This window comes from Phodopus roborovskii, unplaced genomic scaffold (genome assembly GCF_943737965.1).
Source record: "Phodopus roborovskii unplaced genomic scaffold, PHOROB, whole genome shotgun sequence".
Lineage (NCBI taxonomy): Eukaryota > Metazoa > Chordata > Mammalia > Rodentia > Cricetidae > Phodopus > Phodopus roborovskii.
Genome location: NW_026125295.1, coordinates 12,155,009 through 12,182,293, shown reverse-complemented (window position 1 = coordinate 12,182,293; position 27,285 = coordinate 12,155,009). Strand labels below are relative to the sequence as shown.

General features: G+C 41.2%; 1 protein-coding gene across 4 annotated transcripts in view; it reads left to right on the top strand.

Moving 5' to 3' along the window:
- Window positions 1-4,439: 4,439 nt before the first annotated feature.
- The window catches only part of Setd2 (SET domain containing 2, histone lysine methyltransferase), a 91,090-nt gene continuing 68,244 nt past the window's right edge, over window positions 4,440-27,285 (top strand). The window contains exons 1-4 of one of the 4 annotated variants that reach the window (XM_051203324.1): window positions 4,444-4,675; window positions 8,411-8,511; window positions 20,485-20,500; window positions 22,632-26,911. In XM_051203324.1, coding sequence (XP_051059281.1) covers window positions 22,677-26,911 — 4,235 coding nt within the window. In that variant the 5' untranslated portion in view covers window positions 4,444-4,675; window positions 8,411-8,511; window positions 20,485-20,500; window positions 22,632-22,676. Of the gene's footprint in view, window positions 4,678-8,410; window positions 8,512-20,462; window positions 20,501-22,631; window positions 26,912-27,285 lie in introns of those variants that run through there. The other 3 variants (XM_051203316.1, XM_051203308.1, XR_007835749.1) reach the window with 3 other exon arrangements.

Here is a 27,285-nt window from a genome sequence, read left to right as displayed (position 1 = left end):
ACCAGAAGAGGATCAGGTATATTTAGTGACCTACAAAAGGGAGGGGCAGAACTGGGTCCCTGTGCCCAAGAGTGCCTGACCTTAGGCACTACCCCTTTCCAGCCAAGTACACACACAAAATAGTGTGGCAGCTTCTCTGCCTTGCCTCCTTCCTTCTCTTTCCCAGTGCCTACAGATAAACACAAGTGAAGGTGACTAGGCCACCTGGACAGGAACAGGGATCACACCAGCAGGGTTGAGCAGGGAAGAGGAAACATTACTCCTGAGTCAGGTCCTCAGGCTCTGGGGCTTGTGTCCTTGGTGATGGTACCATAGGGAAAGAGCCCGTTGCTTTGCTCAGGACAAACACAGGCCATCTGGGGGCTTTCCCAGCTGACCATTGCACCTTGGGGCTGAGAAATGCAATCTTTCTTCCTGATGTTGTGGGCCAAGGCTTTGACCGTGAATATGGAATGACAGCAATCCTCTATCTGATTCCCTTGAATGCCCAGGATGACAGAGGCCTACAAAGGAATTACATGGAAGCCCTGTCAAGGGAAGCAGGGAGAGAAAATAGTCCAGACCACACTTCAGAGGTAATTTCAGGCCCTCAGGTAACTTTATATGAGGAAGATAAGAGCTGGCACAGAGGACATGGCTAAGTGAGTAAGAGTGCTTGCTCTGCATGCATGAAGACCCAAGTTTGAATCCCCTATGTATGCATAAACATGGCTGTATGAGTGTTAGTCTCAGCGTTGGGGCCATAGACAAGCAGATCCTGAGAGTCTGCTAGCCACCCAACATAGCCTCAACAGTCGGCTTCCTGTTCATGAGAGACAATCCTTACTTGAGGTAGAGAGGTAGAAAGGAGAAAGTGGTTAAAAAGTAGCCTCCCACTTAGTTCCAGTTCAACAATGGACTCAACTGGGGAATGTCCTTTTTCTCCAAAGCCTTAGGTTCCCGTTTGAATCATAACTCTGGCCTGAGTGCATAGGGAAAAAAAAAAATGCCATTTGGGGGAAAACAAGGTACCACCCAGTGTTATCTTAGAACACATCTAATTGCTTATGTGTTGTGTCATTCAGTATGTATTCATTTGTATATTAGTCAAGATATTAGCTCAAAGCCTTTATATTGGATGTGGATATAGTTTGGTGATAGGGGCTGCTTGCTTACTGTTCTAGTTTCATTCTGTTGCTGTGATAAAACACTTGGACCAAAAGCAGTTTAGAGGAGGAAATGGCTTACACTTCCAGGGCACAATCCATCATTTAGGGGAATCAGTACAAATTATGCTAGCTTTCTTATATAGCCCTGGACCAGCTACCTAGGTGTGCTTTGCCCACAGTGGGCTAGCCCATCTACCACTAGTTAGTAACTCTCCAAAGATCAATCTGATCTAGGCAATTCTTCAACCTAGGCTTTCCTTTGGGTAATTCTAGGCTAAGTCAAGTTGACAAAGCTAACTAGGGTACCCAACATATAGAAGACAGTGGGTTTAATTTGTAGCACTGGGAGGGAAAAAATTGCAAATAGTTTTGGAGAATGTGCTCAGGGGATCAGTTGGTGTTTTCATGTCCTAAATAAAATTTCCCATCTCTTTACCAAGCCCTAGAACATACCTGTGGGGAGTGACCATGCTTTGGCTTTCCTTCTTCTTTTTTTTTTTTTTTTTTTTTTTTTTAATGGGGCACCAAAGTTGACTTTAAGGGGTCACTAGTAGCCACCCTGAGTTCTGGGATGTATGTGGTCTGGGCTCATGGGAGACACTACTAGGAGAAGCAATTCTCAAGGTTTTCATGGTATTCAGCATTCTAGGAGTGGGAATAGGTTTCATGTTGGGGATTTTGGGTATTTTTTTCCCTTTAAATATTTTAGAGGGCTTTTTGTATAAAAGCATGGGATAGCATGGTATGGTAGATCATACCTTTATTTAATCCTAGCACTCAGGAAGCAGAAACAGGTGTCTGCTTGGTTTGCAAATCGAGTTCTAGGCCAGCCACTGTACAATGAGAGCCTGTCTTTTTTTTCTATTTATGATTTATTTTTATTTCATATGCATTAGTGTTTTGTTTGCATGTCTGTATGAGGGGCATTAGATTCCCTGGAATAGGAATTTCAGTTGTATGCTGCCATGTGGGTGCTGGGAGTTGAACCCAGGTCTCTGGAAGAGCAGCCAGTGCTCTTAATTGTTGAGCCATCTCTGCAGCCCCAACAGATGTGGGTTTTTTTTTTTTTTTTTAAAATAAGGGCAAGCTGGTCTAGCCTGGACTATACAAAGAAACCCTGTCTTGATGAAGAAAAAAAAAAAAAAGCCTTAGATATGTTATTGTTTAATGAGAGGCAGTGTACAAACATTTTCACAATATTATCTGTGTGGTAGATATGCTTCTATTTTATAGGCAAGGCAGTAGAAGTCAGAGAAACAGCCATGCCCATTGTTGTTTGGCTAGGAATTGGCTGGTATTGGTTTACATAGTGCTATATAGAACTTATCCATTGAACTATAATAACCTAAAATGTGTTGACATCTGTTTAGGGATTTATGGACTGGGGCTGTTTCTCGGCTGGAAGCATTGAGGTGTAATCCCGGACATACAAACCGGCTATGCCATGCATGCCTGTAAACTCAGCACTGAGTGGTGGGGTGCATGCGGATGAGACATCCAAGTCATCATTGGCTATATACAGAGGTCAAGGCCACCTGGGATGCACAAAAAACTCTCGAAAACAAACTACAAGGAAAAAAAAAAAAGAGGAAGTTCATGGTTTCACAAAAACCCCATTTTAGCCTCAGATCAGAGAGAGAATCTGTTCACATTTAAACTTTCACCTTCAGCGTGTTGTGCTATCTAGCACCTGCAATCCCAGCATCGCGGAGGCTGGGCTAGAAGGATTCTGAGTTTAAGGCAGCACAGGGTACACAGCAAGTTCCAGTGCCACAAGTGGAAACAAAGGCAAAAACAAAATGGCTGTGGGAGACCGACACCTACAGTGTTTGGTGGACCCTGAACCTCATATATGCCTAAAATTACCAGTGGAAAAACAGCCCGATTAATCTCCATATGAAATGATAGAAAGATAATAGGTACTGCTAGCTACAAAAACCAAAAAAACAAAAACAAAAAACCAAACATTTTTAGGAGCCCGTGAGATGGCCCTGCCAATAAAACCACTTGCTGCCTAGCCTTATGATGTAAGTTACACCCCCTGGGACCCAAACAGTGGGAGCAGAGAATTAACTGACTCACGTTGTTCTATGATATCCACATTCGCGCATGTTGCTGTGTAACAGCTCTGGTTGTCCTGGAACTCGATTTGTGGACCAGCTGGCCTCAAACTCACAGAGATCTGCCTGTCTCTGCCTCTCACATGCTGGGATTAAAGACATTCGCTACCAACGCCTGGCAACACGGACAGAATCTTAATACGTGGTATAAGCTAGAATCCCAGCACTCAAGAGAATGTATGTTCAAGTGGTCAAGGAAAGTCTATATAAACTACACAAGATCCTGTCTAAACGCGACAAAATTAGCTAGTTGAAGGATTTCTGTTAGATCACATTTCAATTTATTGGTAAATCTAATTTAGAAATTAGTGGCTAGTATTCGCGCCCCCCCAAAAAAAAACTCCACAAAAATTTGACCTATTAGTCTCTACTTTCATAAGCAATTGCTGCACATTTAGCGTCGTGTAAGTTTAGCTAATAGTTTTCTCGAGCAATCCTGCTTCTCCTTCCAGAAACAAAAGCTCGTAGTTTCACGTTTTTTTTTTCCTTTTTTTAAATTTTCTTTAAGAAAGTAATTAATAACCTTCACCCCCAGGCATTGCCTCCGAGGCCTTAAGAATAAACATTAGCCTTTCGGACTTTCCGGGTGAGGGCGGAATGCCGCGGGGAGGAGGAAGGTGGAAGGTGGTGGGGACCCGGGGGTGGGGGCGGCGGGAGGAGGGCGTGTCCGAGAAGGCCGGCCCGAGAAGCCGCCCTTGCTCAGCTCGGTTTCCGTTCGCCAGGAGAGCGGGATGAAGAGGCAAGGGAGAAGAAATAAGGGGCGAGAGCGGCAGCTGCGCCGCCTCCCAGCCTGGAGGCCCTGCTGTCCGAGGGCTCCCGGGCTTCGGGTGGTGGCGGGCTTCGAGGGAAGAGGGCCGGCGTCCCGAGGGCCCCGGGCTGCCTCCCGGACATCGCCCGGGGAGGGGTGGCGGTGGCGCCCCTCCGGCTCCGGGACCCGCCTGCAACACTCAGCCCTGGGACTTATTGTTCCGGGAAGCCGCAGGCTAGGCCCGGCCCGGCCCGCGGGTTGCACCCGCCCCTGCCAAGGTCGGCGGGCTTGGGGCTGGCGCGCCGACTGGCGGCCGGTGGGCTGCCTGTGCGTGTCTCTTTAAGGGGCTGGGCCTGCAAGGCTGCAGGGCGGGCGGGGTGCGCGTTGCTCCGGGAGTGTGTGAGGCAGAGAGCGGCGGGCGGTTGCCGGAGGGAGGGAGGGAGTGAGCGGGCGAGCCAGCCAGCCAGCGACGCGGGCCGCCCCTGCCGCCGCCGCGATCGGACCAGCGGCCTCCTCCCCTCCGGTCCCCTCCCCCGCACCGGCCGGCCGCGGGGAGGGGGCTAGCGTCGCCGCCTCCAGCTGCTCCTCATGAAGCAGCTGCCGTCGCAGCCGCCACCGAAGATGGGGGATTTCTACGATCCCGAGCACCCGACCCCTGAGTAAGTCTCAGGTCCGCGGCCTCCCGCTGCCGTTTGCTCGCTTCAGCCGAGGGCGGCGCGTCCCGGCCGACCGGTGGCGGCGCGCGGAGTAACGGGCCCTGGGCGGCTTCGCGCGGCCGTGGTGGGGAGCAGGCCGGGCGCAGCCACCGGAGGCCACCTTGCTTGGCCTCGGCTGGCCGGGCGGTTGGGCCTGGCGCGGATACCGCTGCTCGCGTCGCAGCGGCAGTTGAGGCGGCCCGGTGGGGGAGGGGCGGCCACGGCCTCCACTGCCGTTGCCGCGTCCTCAGTCGGCCGGCCTAGGGCTCGGCGCTGCCCGCGGCTCCTCCGGGACGCTCTGCGGCTCCCCGAGCTTCTGTTGCAAACCGCGGTGTATAGTCCGAGGCGCCGCTGAGGCCAGAGTCTGCTGTAGGACGCCGGCGAGTATAGGCCGAGAATCCCCGGGCTCGGGTGGAAGCTCGGCCCGTCGCCCGGCCTACCGGTGACGGCAGCTCCGACCGGAAGGGCCTAGCGCGCGTCTGCCCGCTGCGATTCGCGGAGGGGCCCCGCGTTGCAGTGTTGGTTTTGATTTTTTTTTTTTTTTTTTTTCTCTTTCCTTTTCTTTTCCCTTCTTGGGCGCTCGACCCTGGTCCACCGGTGCTGTGAGCTTCACATTCTGCACTTGGGTTTTGTAATGGTGGCGAGGTTTGCCTGGTCCCGTTGTTGAGGTGACACCACTTTTGTTTTCACCTGAAAGTGAAAACCTGACAAACGTTTCTTTTCTCGATTATGAGGCTCGAACCCTTTGGCATACTATTTCTTAGGTAACCGAGTCTTACCTACAAGGATGACTTTGTGCTGCGTGTGAAGATTTGATTAAGAGACCCAGAAATCTTTTTGCATCGTCTTCTCTAAAGAGTATAGTGTTCTTGTCATGCGAAATATAGTTTTGTCCAAAATATAGTTTCTTTTCAGCATGGAGCATTCTTTATATTTCTATTGGGCAGGATCTTCTGATAGCACAGCAAGCTTCCATTTCAGTCATATTTGGTGGTAAACACCTGTAATAACACCTGAGTTAGGATTGTAGGCAGCCCTGCCGGGCTGCTTACTGAAAAAGACCTCAAAACAACAAAAGTAAACAAAATGAAAGCTGCTACTTCAGAGTCTGGAGTCAGTACCTTCCCTAAGCCCTCACAAGATCATTTGTTGTCTTTAGATAAATGGTCTCACCTTGTTGCCCAGGCTAGTCTTGAGTTTCCGTTTATCCCAGGCTGGACTTGAACCTGGGATTCTCTCTCTTCAGCCTCCTGACTGCAGGGTTTTCAATACAGGTGCTGGCCACTAGCCGACTTGAAAAACCCATGTTTAATTCGATTTGCTCGTATTGATGTCTACATTTAAGAGCACACAAAATTCTCTTCAAAGTTTTAACGTTTGTTTATAGGGATTTCTGGTGAAACTTATAAATGTTTATAATTATGACACATTACACATTCTTTGGAACCTTTGCCAATTTTTTTTCACCTTGGTTGAGAAATGTCTGGATCTTCCATGATAGCTCTTTGGTATTGTAACGCAAAAGTAATTTTGTTGGAGTGTTGGTTATCTCCACACAAAAAGCAAAATCTTTATGTTGCCTTAAAAAAGAAATATATCAAAAATCTATTGGGAGAATTTTGACAGTCCACTTTTTAATATTAGAACAGCCTGAATTTCATCTTGCTTTCTTTTATGCTTGCAGAAACCCTTCAGTGGCCCTCTGACAGGCTGCACTTTGTAGATAGATTTGGTACCTAGATCTCTATGCACAGGCTTTCTTGCAATAGTAACCCAGCATAGCTTTAACCTTTCCTGGGTTCTTGGCTTTGGATTAACTGTGCCATCAGTCCAGTAGCAAAGTTCTGTTACAGGTGTTTTGGTTTGAGACTTGAAAAAAACCTGAAAAGGATTTGCACCATTTAAAAAATGTTGATTGTACAAAGTAACAGGCTAGCCTGAGAAAGGCAAAGAGCCTTTCAGTGACTTTTCCAGGTTGCATGGTGAAGTCTAGAAGCTAATAGGATTATATCCTTTTTTTAATTGGAAGAAAACATTTTTTTCATAATATGTGGGAAAGGAGTCAGAAGTATAGCTTTACTATGCAAGTAAGGAATAATGCTTATTGTTTTTCAGTCTTGGGGATTTTAACTGCTTTTCTGGCTTTACTGCTCCAGAGTTTTTAATAGTGATGAGTAAATTCTGATACATGTGTATTTTTTCTGTTTAGTACCCTGTAGAGGCTATAAAATGTTTTCTTAACACCAGACTGAAGATAGTGGTAGGCATCTTGAACAATACCACCTGTTTTACATAGGAAGAAAATGAGGCCTGACCAAGAAATGAGAAGTGAAGTGATAGCAGAGGGTGTGAGGAAGTAGTGTATAAACTGGGCAGGAAGCACAGAACAGGGTTAAAGAGCCCATTTCTGAGTCAGATAACCCTGAACTTGAACGCTAACCTAACCCTAGACAAATGGCTTATCTTTGAGTTTGGGTTTTCCCATTTTGGAGATGGTTATCCTAATGGTAGCAACTTCCTGAGGCTTTGGAGAGGAACTCATGAAATAAAGTGAGCAGCTCTTGGCATAGAGGGCGGTGTGTACAGGGCTTTTAGCCAGGGTTACTAGGGAAAATTGAGAGGTGTGATTTAAGATAAAGGATGAAGTTGACTGAAGTTGAGGGGAAACATGGTTGTGAAGAGGCAAGTCACACCCTTTCAGACTTGGGATAGTTTGAAATGGTTCTTTGAAAAAGGGAAGTTGAGGTAAAAATTAAATTTGTTTTGATTAGAGTTTCAGTTGGGGCCGGATGGTCTGTAATTGTCTTCCACTCACTCTTTAGTCAGATGCATGTGTGTTGGCTTTTCTTAAAGTGTAAATGACATTGTATTCAGGTGAAATGGTTATAACCATTTGATAATTGCATTGTGTCCATTATAGTGTATTTTAAAACACATGTCTGTCTTTACCAAAGGGTGGTACTATAGGAACAACAAAAAAGGTTGTCTGTGAAGTTTACATTCCAGTTAGGTCAGTAAACAGTAAATTATGCAGAATGGACAAAGGTAACATGCCTTAGGATATCCTACAGAATATGAGTAATTTGTTATTGTTAAAGGAGTCACTATATAAAATGGGGTAAACTGGTCAGCATCTTTGAGAGAGTGATACTCAGGCAGAGATATAAAGTATGTGTGTGGCTGGGTGGTGGTGGCATGCCCCTTTAATTCTGGCACTCAGGAGGCAGAGGTAGGTGAATGTCTGAATTCAAGGCCAGCCTGGTCTACAGAGCCAGCTCCAGAACGATCAGGGCTACGCAGAAATCCTGTCTCAGAAAAATCAAAAGGAAAAAAAAGTGTATGTAGTAGGAAGTTGGGGGCAGCAACCATTAGAACTATAGTAGAGGTACTAATGTGCAGAGGCAGTATTTTATAAGCTCTTCTGAGTGTGTCCAGAATAGAATGAGAAACAAAGTAAATAGGCAGTAAATAGGTTCACAATAGGACAGGTGCATATTTTAGAAAGCTTCATGGGGACGTTCTAAAGATTTGGCCGGGGTTTGTTTGTTTGATTTTGTTTTTTTGAGAGGAACCAAGGCTGGCTTTGAATTCTTGAGCTTAAATGACCTTCGTGCCTCAGCTTCCTGAGTATTGGGACTGCATGTGCACCCCACTGTGAGTTTTAATCAGAGGAATGATATGATTTGCTTTCAGCTTCAGAAGGATCATATGTAGCATTGCAGAGAGGAACAGAGTGGAAGCCTGAAGACTTGTAAAGAAGCTAGTAATCCAGAAGAGAGTTGCTGGTGGCTTATACCAAGGTAGTATCTGAAATAGATGGATGCTCAATGTATGTTGAGGACTAAATATGATTTGTTGATACATGTGACATGTGAGGGAAGTTAAGGATGATTCTAAGTGTTTTGGTCCGTCAGGAACTTGCCCTCCACTGAGTTAGGGATGATGTAGAAAGAGCAAGTTGGGATTATTAGCTCTTTTTAGGCATAGTAAAGTCGAGATGCTTGATAAGACATTTAGGTTGGATTGCTACGCAAGTCATGTTCAGGGGAAAGGTCTAAACTGGAAATAATGTATTTAAAAAAAATTTTTTTAAATAGATTTTCAGCACAGGGTTTCTCTGTGTAACAGCCTTGACTGTTAAAGAACTCACTTTGTAGATCAGACTGGCCTCAAACTCACTGAGAAATGCCTGCTTCTGCCTCCCAAGTGCTGGGAATAAAGGCATGCATCACCACCACCCTGCTGGAAATAAATTTGTAGTCATCTATTTAGTTAGTGTACAAAGCCACCAGACTGGATGAGATTACCAAAACCCACTGTAGAAAAAATAAAGGCCAAAAATTCATCTAGGTTAACAGTTTAAACAAAACCTGAGTATGTAGCCACGGCTCGTGTGAGCTCCATGGCTCTTATGCCTCTGCACCCTGAATGCTGAGAATATAGGTGGCCATGAGGCAGGGAGCGCTCTTTTGAAGCTCCACTGTGAAGACTGAGTGTGCCAGCTGCTTCTGTTGACCTTTGCTATTGAGCAGGGTCTCATTGGTACCTCCTGGTGACCTTCACCTCCTGCCTTGGCCTTCTGAGGGCTAGGGTTACAGGTGTGCTCCATCAATAGGCCTGATAGTACAGACTAGTAGTACTACTACTAGTAATTCTTAGTCTGAGGCGGGAGGATCAAATATTGAAGGCATGGTTGGGTAACTGAGTTAATTCAAGGCCAGCCTTAACAACTTAGTAAAACCCTATCTTAACGAAATCATAATGCTGATGATAGAGGTCAGGGTTGAACATTTGCATGACAAGCGTGGAGGTCCTGGATTCAAGCTTCGGAATGGTGGTGGTGGGAGTGGGGGGGGGGTAAGAGTGTGTCACTGTGTCCAGCATGAAATTTTTTTATTTTTAATTTTTGAGACACGTACTACGTAGAGCAGGTTGGGTTCAAACTCACAGAGATCTGCCTGCTTCTGCCCCCTGAATGCTAGATTAGAGGCCACCATACCTGGCAGTTGATTATTGTTGCTTTAAACAGAATCTCTAGAGCCCTGGCTGTCATGGAACTCACTCTGTAGACCAGGCTGGCCATGAACTCAAAGATATCTTCCTGCCTCTGTCTCCTGAGTGCTGGGATTAAGGGCGTTCCACTACCGTGGTCTGGCGTGATTTATTTTTACTAGGCATTTCTAATAATTTTTTAACCCTAGTATTTATTATTGTTCCATGAATCTTGTTAGTTGTGCTGAGAAGATAGAATAGTCATGGTGAATGACAGATAGCAAGAGATAACCAACTTGGGTTAGAGACTCACTGAACAACAGTTTCATCATTTCTGTTAATTCATCCAGTACAACTATAGAATAGTTCCTTAAAACAAGAAGATAAAATAACAGAAACTAGAGTAGTAGTACCTTATTTTTATAGTGCACTATAAAGTGCACTAGCTTGTATGTTTCATTTTTTAAAAATTTTTTTAGATTTATTTTACTCATGAATGATTTGCCTGTCTGTGCACTGCATGCATGCCCGAGAAAGCAATTGAGCCTCCACGTGAGTGCTAGGAATCAAACCTGGATCCCTCACAAGAACAGGAAGTTCTCTTAACCACTGAGCCAACTCTCCAACCCCTCAGTTTGTTTTCGACACAAGATTTTGCTATGTAGCTTAGGTTGGCCTGGAAAGTGTTATCTTATTGCATTAACCCCTAGAGTTCTGGGGTTGGGATTATAGACATGTGCATAGAGAAATCGTGATAGCAAGACCCATTCCCCATTCCACCATCTCAGGTTATAATATTATAACATTTTAAAAAGACTTTCCCAGTTCTGACTCAATTTAACAAATACTTGCATAGATATGAGCCAGTATACTATACTCTTAGCCTAGATCAACTACCAGTATTAGAAATTTTGCCATTTGTATTACTTTGCCCTAGTGTGTGTGTGTGTGTGTGTGTGTGTGTGTGTGTGTGTATGTACGTACGTGCGCGCATGCATGTGAAAATGAGGGAGTAATGTATGTGTCTGCGAGCTGGGCATGTGAGTGTTGTGTTGAATGTTGAGGTCAGAGAAGCACTTTGGGAATTAGTTCTCTCCTTGAGTTCTAGGTTTCAAACAGACGTGGTGAGCCTTGCTTTTACCTGGTGGGCCATTTTACCAGCCTCTCAATTTTTTTGAAACATTTTTGGCTGAGCTGTTAGAGACATGACATCAGGGCCCTTCTTATTCCCCAAGTGGTTTAATGTATGACCTTAAGGCATTCTCTTAGCACATTCAGGTAACTTAATATTTATAAACATACCACTTTTTCAATCTCCAAGTATATTTGTATTCAAAATTTGAAGGTAGTTTATGATTACCTGTATTTGCTAAGCACAAATGAGGCATTTTACAAACAGTTATGTCTGGTAGTCCTTTGTTTCATTTTGGTCAGGCCTAGTGGCTACTTAGTGTCTTTTCCAGATGAGTAAGTAAATTGGGTATTTCAATTGAGTTCTAAAGTTGGTGTGTTTTTAAAGCTGCCTTTTATTTTAGAGTGCTTTTTCTGTCAAATGTTAACATCTTGCTAGTGAAAATAGCTTTGGGATGATGTGGGTGTTGATAAGAATATAATTGTGCAAACAGGCCTGATAGAAGGGCTGCTTACTGGGAACAGTGCTGTGGGCTTGCAAGAATTTGGAGCAAGTGGTGGTTTCTGACTCTAGCTCTGCTGCTGCCCACTTCCTTGCCAGTTATAGTTAGACCTTCTCTTTGGGAAGGGTTATATAGTGATTCTAAATGTTCTCTGTGAAACATGTTGTAACTTACATTTTGAGTATTTTGTCTGATATTTGGCTTCTTGGTAAATTAATTAATTATATACTCTGAGTAGTCAGACAGCTTCAGGTTTGACACATAAGAATGAATGTAAAGTAGAACAAATCTTTATTAATTGTATAATGGCTATGGAAACCCTTTCTGTGGAAACCCATTTATTCTATTCAGTGTGCACAAAGGCTTGTTTTAATGTTATTTATATGTGTGTGAGTACCTATGTCAGTCTTGGTGGTGGGTACCTTTACCTGCTGAGCCATCTCACTGGTCCTAGTTTTGTTTTGTTTTCCTGATTTTATTTTTTTGTTTGTTTGTTTTTTGTTTATTCGAGACAGGGTTTCTCTGTGTAACATTCCTAGCTGTCCTGAAACTTCCTCTGTAGACTAGGCTGGCCTCAAACACAGATTCACTTGCCTCTGCCTCCCACCATGCCCAGCTGGCCTTGACTTTTTTTTTTCTTTTTTCTTTTTGTTTGGTTAAAAATATGACTGCCATTAATTTATCTATTCCCAGGGCAACTGTATAAATTGTAAAACATAAGCTCCTTATTTTATAGTACTGCTTCTGTGCTGAAAGTGTAGTTGAGTTATCTAAAGTAAGGAGGTGAATTTTATTAGCACCTAATTAGAAATACCTAATTAGAAATTGGTAAAAATGTAGGGCTGGAGAGGGCAGCAGTTGGGAGCACTGACTGCTTTCGGAGGACTGGGCTCGGCTCACAACTGTCTGTGACTCCAGGTCCAGGGGATCTGACACCCTCATGCAGACATGCTTGCAGGCAAAACACCAATATACACATGCGCGCACCCACACCACACACACACACACACACACACCTACCTACCTTTATTGTTAGCATAGGCAGGAGGATCTCTGTGAGTTTAAGGACAGCTTGTTCTACAGAGTTCCAAGACAGGGCTATACAGAGAAATCCTGCTTTGAAAAAAAAAAAAAAAACTAAAACAAGACAAAACCCAAAAAACCAAAATCAGAAAGAAATTGGTAAAAATGTGCTTCAAAAGTTCTTTTAAAGTAACCAAAATAGGTATCCTCTATGGTCCATTATACCAAGTCCATTATAAAACAAAACTTCTATTACGTAATAACATAGGAAGCCAGTTATGCAATTCTAAGCAATATTGTTTATTATACATATAATGTATATTGCATATTAACAATCGTTTGTGTAAGAAGCAATGCTACTAGCAGATAAGAACACATTAAAATAGTGGTGGCTGAATAGAAAAGACTTTCCTGAATTACAGTATTGGTTAGGTGCTTGAGAATAATAGTGAACCTACTGTGCTTTGTTGGAGTATTTTTTTCTTTGTATTAAAGAAGATAATGGTGTGGTGCTAGACAATGAGAAATGAGGGGCAGGGATTAAAATCTATGGTAGCATATTTTTCAGTTAAGCATATGCTTGCTGGAAATTGCTAGCTGTATGTTTTTATGATGTTCACTGCATAAGCATTTTTGTTTCCACTGTTATTTTTCTATGAGTGAAGATTTTATTTTTAGTTATGATATATGTATATGTGTACATGAATGCAGGGACCAGAGGTGTCAGATCCTCTGAAGTTGGTTGGCATCACAGGCAATAAGGAGCCATTCTGTGTGGATGTTGGGACCTGAACTCAGGCCTTCTTCAAGAGCAGTGAGGGTTCTAAACTGTTGAGCCATCTCCACAGCTCTATATAAGTGTTTTAAAAGATGTGTTTACATATGTTTGGTTTTACAAGTTTTAATTTTTAAAATCTTATTTCATCATTGAGAACCAAGCTTGGGGTTTCATATTCATGCACAGTATCTAGCATCTAGTACTCTATAACTGAGCTACACCTCCAGTCCTTTTTATTTGAGACAGGGTTTCTCTGTGTAGTCTTAACCATCCTGGATCTCATTGTGTAGATCAGCCTGGTCTCCAACTCAGAGATCTCTTTCCTGCTTCTGGGGTTAAAGCGGTGTGGCACCACTGCCTGGCCATCCCCAGCTCTTTTTTTTTTTTTTTTAATTATTATCATCGTTATTATTTTACATCTATTTTATTTTTGCATCCTGACTGCAGTTTCTCCTCCTTCCTCCCTTCCCAGTCTCTCCCCCCACCTATTCCCTGCCCTGCCCCCACTCCTCTGTTTCTCTTCAGAAAAGGGCAGGTCTCCCATGGATATCAACCAAACATGACATACAGGACACACTAAGACTACCTGCCCTTGTATTAAGACTGGAGAAGGCCGCCCAGTGTGAGGCAGAGCATCCCCAGTTCTTAACTTCCTTATTTTTAAGGTGATTTCAATGGTTGCTAACAATAGAGCCTTGCTAGTTTAGCATTCATCTGTTTCTTACTGTTTGGTTGTGGACCTGAGATTTTATACATTGATGTACTAGAACATTCGAGGACCATGATGAGTGTTTTGTTTATAATATGAATTGGTTTTTTTTTTTTTTTTTTTTTTCATTTCACTGTCATGGATCAATAACTTTTTAAACACCACAAAACTGAGTTCCTAGAAAAATGAAAAATGTAGACATGAGGGTTGGAAAGATGACTCAGGTTAATAAGTTTAGAAGATTGGGCCCTGGTCTCATTTGGCCACTCAAACCGTCTGTAATTCTAGTTCTGGAGGATCCAACACCCTCTTCTGCCTCCATGGGCACCAGGCACTCACGTGCCTGTGTGACACACACACACACACATATGTATATATATATATGTGTATATATATATATATATATATACACACACACACACGTATGCAAGCAAAACATCCATGCACATAAAAAATTTTAAATTTAGACATTGAAAATAATTAAGCCATTGAACAGTTTTTTTGATTGTCCTAGTGATTATACATATCTAAGTGGGATGAAATTGCATAAAACTGTGTTTGTACACAAATGAATTTGAATTCCATTAAAAAATGATAAGACTTAGTCTATTGAACAGTAATGTATGGTCCCCGTTAGGTTTAGTTGTCCACTTGAGACAGTTTAGAGTCATCTTAGAGAGTAAAACCATTGACCATGGTTTCTGCTTGAGTTCCTGCCTGACTTCCCAGGATGATAGACTATGACCTGGAATGTAAATTGAGTAAACTCTTGCTCCAGGTTGCTTTTGGTCGGTGTTTTATCACAGCAACAAAAAGTCAAACTGGAACTTGGCCCGATAGCAAATTTCTGATTTCATAGTGTGCTTATTAAGTCATATGGTTACTGCTGAGAGTTGGGTAGAGTACAAGAATACAAGTTTTTGGAACTTCAAAGAATGCAAAGCTGATCGTTGGTTAAGGTCACATTTTTGTAAAAGTTTTTAAACATTTAAGTCTTAAGTTTCACTGTGTGATAAGAAGCAGTGAGTTGACTGGCACTGGCGTGGAACCCAGTTAAATATATTATTGCTCTTCCCTTTGTCAGTGCTCATACCTAAACCATTCTTTCTTTTACTTCTCTCATCTCTTACCACAGTCCACGTTTACTTACTATGCGTTGAATTTGTGTCAGAAACCCAAGAACATAGAAAATGAGCAAGATGTGTTTATTCCAATAGAGAAGACTAGTGTCGTCAAAAGAATTAGTGTACATTTCTAACAAATCACTAACAAATCACAACATTATGCAATGTTGTATTGAGGGTGTTAGACACACACATTCTTTCATTGTGATAAATATAGTACTGCTGTCAGTTTTATACATCTCTTTTTTAGCCTCTGCTTTTTGGGACTAACTTAGTTTAGAAAATGTTGGAATTTTCTAAAGTCAGATTTAGTGTGACTTTTTAACAATTAAACATTTTTGTTTTGTTTTTGGTTTTACAGTCCCATGTAGTCCAGGCTGACTTCTAGTTTACTGTACAGCTGAAGATGGCCTTATCTCATTCTCCTGCCTCTGCCCCCTGTGCTGAGATTACAGGCCTGCATCACCATAGCTGAAGTTGTGCTGTTATTAATGAAGCAGGTCTCTATACACACACACACACACACACACACACACACGCACGCACCACACACGCACACACTGTGTGTGTGTATGTATATGTATGTGTGTATGTGATATATATATATATAAAATCTATCTATCTCATTCTGGCTTTGAATTGGTTTTTCTCCCACCTCTGCCTCCCAAGTGCTGGGATTAAAGGCGTGTGCCACCACTGCCTGGTTTTGGTAGTTTTATGTCTGTCTTGTTAAGATCTTGCCTTCTTCCACAGTTTCTTTCCTTTGAATCCTCACAGTAAATGATCATAAAGTATACCTACATGCTGTTTGGTAAAGATTAACTTACAGAAATATTTTTCATAGTAACAATATTCTCTGGTTATTTATGGCCTTTGTATTTATTATTGGTGAGTAAAAGTCTTAACAACCCAGCACCCTGCTAGAATCATTTTTTAAAATAAATTATATTTACTTCATATGTATTGGTGTTTTGCCTGCATGTATGTCTGTGTGAGCGTGTCAGATCATGGAGTTACAGACAGTTGTTAGCTGCTGTATGGGTGCTGGGAATTGAACCCGGGTCCTTTGGAAGAGCAGTCAGTGCTCTTAATCTCTGATCATCTGTCTAGCCCCAAGAATCATTCTTATTAATACCAAACAAACAGGTATCAACGAAGGAAAGAGTTCTTTGTATATAAAGATAGTGTCACAGATTTACTTTCATTGTTCTTATTTTGAAGGTATGTTTTTTGTTTTGCTTGTTGTAGTGAGGGTCAGGGGTTTAAAACCATGGCTTTGCAAGTTAGGCCAGCACTGTACCACTGAGCGACATCTCTAGTCCTGAAGGTGGACTTTTATTATTATTATTATTATTATTATTATTTTTTTTTTTTTTTTTTTTTTTTTTTTTTTTTAAGGCAGATTTTTCTCTCTGTAGCTTTGGCTGTTCTGGACCTGGCTCTGTAGACCAGGCTGTCTTCAAACTCACATAGATCTGCCTGCTTCTGCTTCCCTAGGAATTCAATGCCTCTGCCACCACCACCCAGCCTGGAGATTTTAAAAAGATATATTTATTGTTATACAATATGCCTACAAATATAAATATGTATCACATGCATATCTGGTGCCCACGGAAGCCTACGAGGGTGTCAGGTCCCTAGTAACAAGTTACAGTGGGTTGTAAATGGTCATATGGGTGCCAGGAACTAATCTATCTTTGAATGCAGGATTTTAAAAGCTAATTTATAGTCAATCATGGCAGTACATACCATGGATCCCAGCACTAGGGAGGCAGAGGCATGCAGATCTGTGAGATTGAGGCCAGCCTGGTGTACATAGGGAGCTCCAGGCCAGCTAAGGCTACATGGTAAGACTGTCTCAAAAGATTGCTAATTTGTATAAAAGTCTGTAGCAATTCGGAAGAGTTGACTGAGCATCACTTATTTTTGCCCTCCTGTTTAATGCAGCTCAGGTTAAGCAAAAATAGGACTGAAGACCAGCATGAAGACCTTAGTCTGGTAAAAGTAAAGGGGCAGGGACAATTTATGCATTCAGTAGATAAGCTTCTGTTCTTCAATTTTGTTATAATAGCACAGATTGGCCTTGAACTCACTATGTAAATAAATACAACTGAATTTCTGATCCTCTTGGTTTTATTGCTCAAGTGCTAGGATTATGGGCATGTACTACCACAACTAGTTTATTCAGTCCTGGATATTAAACCCGGTATTTTCATGTGTGTTAGACAAGCATGATGTGGGATAATGCTCTTGTTCATTATAAAGGTCTGTCACTCTGTTAAACCAATAAAACTGCCAGGCAGGACGTATAGGCGGGGCTACCAGACTAGGAGAATGCTGGGGAGAGGAAAGGCAGAGAGAGTGAGTGAGTCTCCAGTCAGTCACAGAGGAGGCAGGATGAGAGTACCTTACTGAGGGAAGGTGCCAAGCCATGTGGCTAAACATAGGTAAGAACTATGGGTTAATTTTATTTATAAGAGTTTGTTAGCATTAAGCCTGTGTGTATGTTCTTTGGGGCAGAATGGTTTTAGGACCAGGCGGGACAGAAAGACCAGGCTGGCTTCAGACTCACAGAGATTCACCTGCCTCTGCCTCCCTAGTGCTAGGAGCAAAGGCATGTACTGCCATGATCAATCATAAATTAGCTTTTAAAATCCTTCATTTAAGGATTAGTTCCTGACGGCCATATCCACTGTAAACGCTTACGGGGGATCTGATGCCCTCTGCGGGGACTAAAGGCATGCACCACCACACTTAGACAAGTGATCTCTACTGAGCTACATTCTCTGGCTCTCTTTCTGCCCTGTTTTCAAGTCAGTGTCTTACATAGATAGTTCAAACTAGTTTTGAACTCTGCCGTGTTATCAGGGCTGGCCTTAAACTTGTGATCCTTCTGCTTCTACCTCCCAAGTGTTAGGATTATAGGTGTATATAGCCATAACCATGACTGGGTGGTTTGTTTGAGTAAGAGTCTTGTTAATGTTGTTTAGTTAGTCCCATGTCAGCCTTCTAAGTGACTGGGACTACAGTCAAATGCCACAGGGCCTAGATTTTATTTTGAAATTTAACTCTGTCTTCACCTGTTTATAGCCCCTCTTTCTTAAATAGTTTCACAATTTTGTTATTGTATGTGAGGGAGTGAGGGGGTTATGTGATGTGCGAACATATATATATGGTCAGAGGAGACTTGCGAAGTCTGTTCTTTCCGTCCTCTTTTATGTGTGTTCTGGGCTCTTACACCCAAAACTTCATCTGTTGAGCCCTCTTTTAAGACCACCACCTCCCGCCTAATGCTTTTTGATGATTCTGTAACTTATTCATGTTTTTTGCTACCACCTGTATTTAGGATTAAGGAATGAAACAAAATAATGATTTGTATAGCATGTTTTAAATAAAAGCCACACAGGCATTCAAATGTGTTAGAAGGTTTTGTAGACCAAGATAATAATAGGTTGGATTTGAGGTCTTTCGTTTTGCTTGTTTGTAATTTCACCTTTTTTTCTACTTGTTAGTATTCAGACATCTATACCGGCCTGCCCTTGGGGTTCTGACAGGTTATGCCCTCACCTGCAACCACTAAGATCACCCACTGTGCACATTTACTATGTTCCCTTTTAAAGGGCTCTGGCCCTGCCTACCTCCTCCCTTCTCTCTCTCTGTGTCTCTCTCTGTCTCCCTTCTCTGCCTGTCTCTTTGTCCCTCTCTTTCTCAGCCTGTCTCTTCTCATTTGCTACTTCTGTCCCCTCTCTCCCCTTCTCATTCACTTTCCCCTGATTTAAAAAACAAAAAAACAAAACAAAAAAAAAAAAAAAAAAAAACCCAAAATACTCTACTTAAGCTCTGTTGCATGGCATCATTCTCTTACCTGCTGCCTTGTAAAATTACAACACTACTAACATTAGATTGTTTTATTGTTTATTTATTTTTGTGTATTTTCAAGACAGTTGTTCTGTATAACCCTGGTTGTCCTAGAACTCACTCTGTAGAACAGACTGGCTTTGAACTTAGAGATCTGCCTGCCTTTGCCTCCTAAATGCTGGGTTGAAAGGCGTGTTCCCACACTGCCCTGCTGGATCTTATCAATAGCTCTTTCTTACATTTTTTGTCTTTTGTGTTATTTTAGTATTCTCTCTTTGGGGGGATTGAACCTAGGGATCTTTAACCTCAATTGTTCTGTTTGAGGTGGTCTGTTTGAGGTCTCATGTAGTCCCTTGTAGGCCTCCAACCCAGGCAGGGTAAGTTGTGCAGATTGGCTTCAAACTATGTAGCCTTTGCAGTCTTTGAACTTGGAATCCCTTTGCCTCAATGTGCTTTGTAGTTTAGATTACTGGCATTGTTTGTTCATCACAACTGGTCAGCCATTGTTTTGTTCTAACTTCTATAAATGCTTGTTAATGGATCAACTGAATTACTATGTAGACCTACGTTTGGAGAGAGGATTTTTGAACATTTAATGCAGTGCTTCAAGCATGTAGTGTGCTTGACTCTTGCCACATAGTCCACAAAGCAACATACTTGTCTCATACCCTTTTGTAACTTTCCTTTTCCTGTGTTGATAGTCTCTAGTTTGCATTGGTTGTGTACTAGTACACAGCAGACTTGGTGTTTGAAGCTGGTTGGGAGGAAGAGGCATTCAGATCTCTGTGAGTTCAAGGCCAGCCTGGTCTACAGAGCAAGTTCCAGGACAGCTATGGCGGTTACACAGAGAAACCCTGTCTTGAAACCACCTCCCCAAAAGAACACCCCCCAAAACCAGACTTGGTATTTGATTCTTCATAGGAATCTGTGTGTCTGTATTAGATTATCAGGTGCTGGGATGTATGAGGTAGTGGTACTGTGGTGCAAGGCACAGTATATATATTCTGTGTTTAGCAAAGGGACTGATGAATAGTTTACTAAATATAATAATTAAAAAAGTAAGACATTGGGAGCCACCTACCCATGCATGAAAATGTGATTCATCAGAAACATGTCCTGATACATATTCCACTTAATTGCCACCTTTTTTTTTTTAATCTCATACCTTATACTTAGGTAGTAGTGAATGGTTTTTAGTTTACTTGTAGGAACAGTTCTGTTTTAATCTTTGCCTTTTTGCCTGGGTTCACTCCAAAAGTACATTCTTTAGAAACTAAACCCTTTCTTGGGATTTTTTTGCATTCTGCATTCCTGTCTTTTTTTTTTTTTTTAAACTGAGTTGTGCATTTTACTGCTACATTGTATATATTTCAGTCTTTATATTTACTCTTGTAAATTGGAATTACTTTTTGGAACAACCTCATTTTGTTACTTATTAGAAAACATAGCCTTCAAGGTCAGATGCTGCTTGCTCTCTAGTACTCGAGCATAGTGGTTTTGCATTAGCTTCAGGAAGTAGTTGTTACAAAACTGTCACTAGGACAATGGAAAGAAAAGTTATTTGAATATCAGTTTTAATAAAAAGAGACATTTTGTCTTAAGTATTTATGATTCTTTTTATTCTTTTGCATGTTTTCTTGGCTGAATGGGAATAGAGAAGAAGAAAATGAGGTAAGTATAATTGACCTTGTCACTTAAGAAATGGCCTTTTAAATATATTTTAGAATCTAGATAAAAGCTAAAAATACTTAAAGCTAACTATTATTTTGATTGTGAAATGAAGTTAATAGTTTTGTTAAATTTTAGTTTTTGAGTTATAATAACTCATTCCAATGAGGGATATTGTATATAGCAAGAAAATAATTTTAAATCTAAAAGGTTCAAAAAATTTAGAAAGGTGGCAGGAACCAATATTTCTAGAAACAGCTTTTTATCTGTCTCTGTTAAGTTTCCTTGTAAAATTTAATTTGAAAAGTAGATTCTGTTCATTAAATATTTGAAAACTACAGCTATGTGAATAATCTAATATGTATGTATAATGTAAAAGCTTTTATTTCATCACTTAAAGTTACTATGTGTTTTTTCTTATTTCTTTTTTTTTTTTCAAGACTGTTCTCTGTCTAGCCTAGGCTGGCCTCAAACTTGGGGACCTGCCTGCTTCTGCTGCTAAAGTTCTGGGCCAAAGGCATTCACCATTGTGCCTGGCTTTAGAACTGATTTTTCAGTTATACAGTATTCAGGAGGAAAATTACTCATTTAAATAGCCAAAATAAATTAAAGAACATCTATTAGAAAAATGTTATAGATGGCAAAATTTTAATTTGGACTTGAATTTCTCTTGTGATATTAATTTTTAATATCACAGGCTTGAGGCCTGCGTGTGATGGTGCACACCTTTCGTACTGAGAGGCAGAGGCAGGCTTATCTCCGTGAATTCCTGGCCTGCCTGGGCTACATAGAAAGACCCTGTCTCAACATACATACATATATGCATACATATATATATACATGTATGCATGCTTGAGTTTATGTCAGCAGGTTTTCCTGTATTTCAGCAATTAGGTTATGCCTTTAACTTCTGACTGCCACCATTTTCAGTGGTGGTTTGTCAGAGACTTCCTCAGGTAACAGAGAGGACTTCTTAGCTGTATTTGTTGTTGTTGTTGTTTGGTTTTGTTTTTTTGAGACAGGGTTTCTCAGCGTAGCTCTGGCTGTCCTGGAACTTGCTCTGCAGACCAGGCTGGCTTTGAACTCACAGAGATCCTTCTGCCTCTGCCTCCCAAGTGCTGGGATTAAAGGCGTGTGCCACCACCACTGGGTGTAGCTGTATCTTGTTCACATAGTGATATTAGAGAATAAGTTAGCATTACCAAATTGTGTATAGCCCAGACAGAGATAGTGGTAGTGTGTATGCTAAGGTAGAGTAATTTCTAGTATGGCAGAAGGCCTGGCCCTTTTTTGGCTACTTTTATCAGTAAAATGAATGTGGTAACAGGCAAATTTATACTAGAGAAGTACATTAAAATTGCCTGGTGCTTGTTGATCCCTGCCTTAAAGCAAAAATAAAAAATACCCCAAACAATTTTTTTTTTTATTGCTTCATTTTAAAGCTGTTGATTTAAAATTCTCTAGTGAATGGCTCTATTGATTTTATGTGATGTTAGGAGATCCTTGGTTTATTTGATCTTTGGTGTTTCTTAGATAACTAAAACACAAGAACAAACTATTTTGTATACTGAGATGTTATTTACTGCCATACGTATAATCATCATGCACATATCAGGTTGAAAATGCTACTTGAGCTGAGCATGACCATGCATGGTTGCCCTCCCAGCTTTGGGGAGGCGGAAGCATGAGGAATAACATGAGTTCAAAGAAAACCTGGGCTGCTTAGTAAGATCCTGCCTCAAAATAGACATTCAAAAAACACCACCAAAACAAAAAACTGAAAAACAAAACCCAACATCCAAAACAACACAATGAAAAAAGCTCCCCCTCAAGAAAAAAGAAAGACTAGGTATCTAGAAAACAGTGCCAAAATGTTAATGTAGGTTTAAGTGGAAAAAATACAGATAATTGTTAATGTGGGGATAATGTGGGGGGTGATTCGTTGTTATTTATACTTTCGGTTATGCCTAAAATGTTTCATAATGAAAAGTTAAATTCCATTTGTAAAAGTCATATTACTGTTAATTTTTAAAAATTTCTCTGACAAACATTTTAAATTTTGATATTGACAATTTGAATGTGATACAATTTGAAAGGAAGCATTTGTTACTATATTTGCTTTGTTTTTTTGTAGGCAAAGATTGAAAATGTGCAGAAAACAGGTTTCATCAAAGGACCAATGTTCAAAGGTGTTGCTTCTAGTCGATTTTTGCCCAAAGGCACGAAGACAAAAGTTAATTTGGAGGAACAGGGACGGCAGAAGGTGTCATTCAGCTTCAGTCTTACAAAGAAAACTTTACAGAATAGGTTTCTCACTGCACTTAGCAGTGAAAAGCAAAGTGAGTCTCCAAATTCCCCAGCTACACCTCTTCAAGTAGACTCAAGCCCTAAAGTTAAAATGGACACAGGAGATACTTTTTCTACTACAGAAGAATCTTCACCACCGAAGTCAAGAGTAGAATTGGGTAGAATTCATTTTAAGAAACATCTTCTTCACGTGACATCCAGGCCACAGCTGGCTACAACCACCTCTCCCCCTCCTGCAGTACAGTTAGCAGCAGTCATAGCAGAATCAACTATAGATTCGCCACCTTCATCTCCTCCTCCCCCTCCTCCCCCTCCCCAAGCCACATCACCCTCGCCACCAGCACCAATATCCGAGCCAGTGGCCTTGCCACATCCCCCAGTAACAGTACTAATGACTGCACCAGTACCTTTACCAGTGGATAGTGCTCAGAAAGAATCACCAGTTAAAATTGTGCCAGAATCTTTAGAGGTGGGTATGAAGCAGGATATTGTATCTAATAGTTTGGAAGAACACACAGTTGAAACTTTGAAGGAGCAAGCAGAAAATCCCCTGCAAAGAGAAGATTCCCATATTGGGAAGGAAGAAGAAGTTTCAGATGGTTCTAAGACAAGCCTCAGTTCTAAAAAAGCAAGTTCTAAGAAGAAATCATCACAGTTTGAAGGCACATTTCTTGGCTCAGAATCTGATGAAGATTCTGTACGGACTTCCTCCAGTCAAAGATCACATGATTTAAAATCTTCAACAAGCATTGAGAAGGAAAGAGATTTTAAAAAGAGCTCAGCACCTTCAAAAAGTGAGGATTTGGGGAAATCATCGAGATCTAAAACAGAGAGAGATGATAAATACTTCAGCTACTCAAAACTTGAAAGAGATACTCGGTATGTATCTTCCCGATGTAGGTCCGAAAGAGACCGAAGGCGGAGCCGATCGAGGTCTAGATCTGACAGAGTCTCTAGAACCAGTTTGTCTTATTCTCGGTCAGAGCGATCTCATTATTATGATTCTGATCGGCGTTATCATAGGAGTTCCCCTTACCGTGAGAGGACACGCTACTCTCGACCGTATACAGATAACAGGGCACGGGAGAGCTCAGACTCTGAAGATGAATATAAGAAGACATATCCAAGGCGCACCTCATCCCATTCCTTCAGAGACCTAAGGACAGCATCATCTTACTCTAAATTGGATCGGGACTGTAAAACTGAGACCTCTTACTTAGAGATGGAGAGAAGAGGAAAGTATTCTTCAAAACTGGAAAGAGAATCCAAGCGGACTTCAGAGCATGAAGCCATAAAAAGATGTTGTTCTCCCCCAAATGAACTGGGATTCCGACGGGGGTCCTCCTATTCCAAGCATGATAACAGTGCTTCCCGTTACAAATCTGCCCTTTCAAAACCTGTATCCAAGTCTGATAAATTTAAAAATTCTTTCTGTTGTACAGAATTAAATGAGGAAAACAAACAATCTCATTTTAGTTTGCAGACTCCTTGTTCAAAAGGTAGTGAATTAAGAACAAGTAGTAAAATTCCTGAAAGAGAAAAGACTGGGTCTCCATCTCCATCAAATCAATTAAATGATTCACCTACTTTTAAAAAGCTAGATGAATCTCCTATTCTTAAGTCTGAATTTATAGAACATGATAGCCATGATAGTATTAAAGAATTGGAGTCATTAACAAAAGTGAAAAATGATCAGCTAAGAAGTTTTTGTTCCTTTGAATTAAATATAAATGGATCTCCAGAGACAGAATCTGATACAGCAACATTCTGTGCTTCTAAAACAGATGCTTTTTCATTGACTTCTGATGATAGTGTGACTGGATCAGAGGTGTCCCCTTTGATCAAGGCTTGCATGCTTTCATCGAATGGGTTTCAGAATATTGATAGGTGCAAAGAAGAAGACTCGGATGATACCTATAGGCAACATATTAAGTCACAAAGTCCATTTAGGGAAACAGAACCTTTGTTGTCACCACACCATGATAAACTCATGTCTTTGCCAGTTAAGACTATTGATTATCCCAAAACATTAATTAAAGAACCAATTGATAAGAGACATTCTTGCTGCAAAACCAAAGATTCAGATAAATACTGTTCTCCAAATGAGAACTCTGAAGCTGAAAATACTGAAACTTCAGTTATGAAGATTTCTTCAAATAGCTTTATGAATGTGCATTTGGAATCAGAAATAGTTCTATGTGATAATAGAGACCTGACAGATGAGCACTCAAAATTTGCATGTGATGAATATAAGCAGGGCATCAGTAGTACTAGCTTAGCCTCACTTAACCATTTTGATGATCCATACGAGTCTGTAGGGAGTTCAGGAATTGTTTCATCTCTTCAGAGTCTTCCATCAAGAGTAAAATGTGAAGAGAATACATCTCCAGTTCTAGATGCAGTGCAGAGTAAAAAAAGCACAGAGTTTTTAAAGTATGTAGGGAAAGAAGCAGAAGTGGGTAGTGCCCTTCCTGATTCGGGAAAGGGATGTGCTGCTTGGGAAAACAGGCATAATGAAGGATTGTCTGGACAGTCTTTGCAAGAGGCTCAAGAAGAAGGGAATTCCATATTGCATGACCGAAGAGGAAGGCCAGAAATCTCCTTAGATGAGGAAGAAGGAAGAGGGCGTACACATACTTTTGATGACTCCGAGGTTGTATTTTCTTATGATTTGAACTTAACCATGGAGGACAGTGACAGTATAACTTACACCTTAAAATGTGACAGTAGTGGTAATGCTCCTGAAATATCTACCGTCCATGAAGATTATTCTGGATCTTCTGGAAGTTCAAGTGATGAAAGTGATTCAGAAGATACAGAGTCTGATGATAGCAGTATTCCAAGAAACCGTCTCCAGTCTGTTGTGGTTGTGCCAAAGAATTCTACTTTGCCCATGGAAGAGACAAGTCCCTGTTCTTCTCGGAGCAGTCATAGCTACCGACATTATTCTGACCATTGGGAAGATGAAAGATTAGACTCAAGGAGACATTCATATGAGGATAAGTTTGAGAGTATGACAAGTAAAGGCTGTCCTCAGACTGAAAAATTCTTCCTTCATAAAGGAACAGAGAGGAATCCAGAAACTTCTTATTCACAGTTCAGCAGAAAAGTAGATAATCACCTGCCTGATATTGCTCATTCTCAAAGTGATGGGGTTGATAGTACAAGTCATACAGACTTGAAATCTGACTCTCTGGGTCACCTGAATTCAGAGGACACAGTAAGAGTCAAAACATCTAGGTCACAAGAGCTACCAGTTTATTCTTCTGATGATTTTGAAGATATTCCAAATAAGTCTCGGCAACAGATAATTTTCTCTAACAGGCCAGATAGTAGCAGACTAGGAAAAACAGAGCTGAACTTTTCGTCTTGCGACATTTCCCGTATGGATGGTTTGCACTCATCAGAAGAGCTCAGAAACCTGGGGTGGGACTTCTCCCAACAAGAAAGGCCCACTACCACATATCAGCAACCTGACAGTAGCTATGGAGCCTGTGGCACACACAAGTATCAACAAAGTGCTGAACATTTTGCTGGGAACCATAGTTACTGGCAAGGCAATGGCTATTGGGATCCAAGATCAGCAGGCAGACCTTCGGGAACTGGGGTTGCTTATGATCGAATTCAAGGGCAGGTACCAGATTCGCTAACAGATGATCGAGAAGAGGAGGAGAGTTGGGATCAACGAAGTGGATCACATTTTTCAAGCCAGCCGAATAAGTTCTTGTTTCATCAAAAGGACAAGGGATCAGTGCAAGCACCTGAAATAAGCAGCAATTCAGTTAAGGACTCTCTCGTTCTGAATGAAAGGAAAGAGTTTTCAAAAAACTTTGAAAAAAATGACATAAAAGAGAGAGGCCCTCCTAAAAAACGAAGGCAGGAAGTGGAGAGCGATTCTGAGAGTGATGGTGAGCTGCAGGCTAGAAAGAAAGTTAGAGTGGAGAGTGAGCCAAGAGAGACGCCAGTGCCCCTACAGTCAGAGCTGATGGGGCCTTCCTGTGCTATGGATGACTTCAGGGACCCACAGCGGTGGAAAGAATGTGCCAAGCTGGGAAAGATGCCTTGTTACTTTGATCTTATTGAAGAAAATGTTTACTTAACAGAAAGGTGAGCCTAATTTATGCTTTTTGAATAAATTCTTGCTGCTTTTTTTTTGTTTTAAAAAGAATAACAATAAAATTTTCAGCAGTTGAGACTTAAATAAGAGTTGTGATAAAATGTAGAGTAACAATCTATAAAATGTCATTTTCTATTTAGGTTTACTAATAGATTACTTCTTTTTTTATTTTAAGTGGTGTATAGTTTTTTTTTTTCTATAATTGCTTTAGTTTTTAAAAGTATAATTTAAGCTAGTCTAATTTCTTCTCTTAATTCATTCCTCTTTCATGGGTTTTTAAAGTATAATTTGAGCTAGCCTACTTTTTCTTAATTTCTTTTTCATGTGAAATTGTGAGAGAAAATGAAAGAAAACTCCAGTAAGC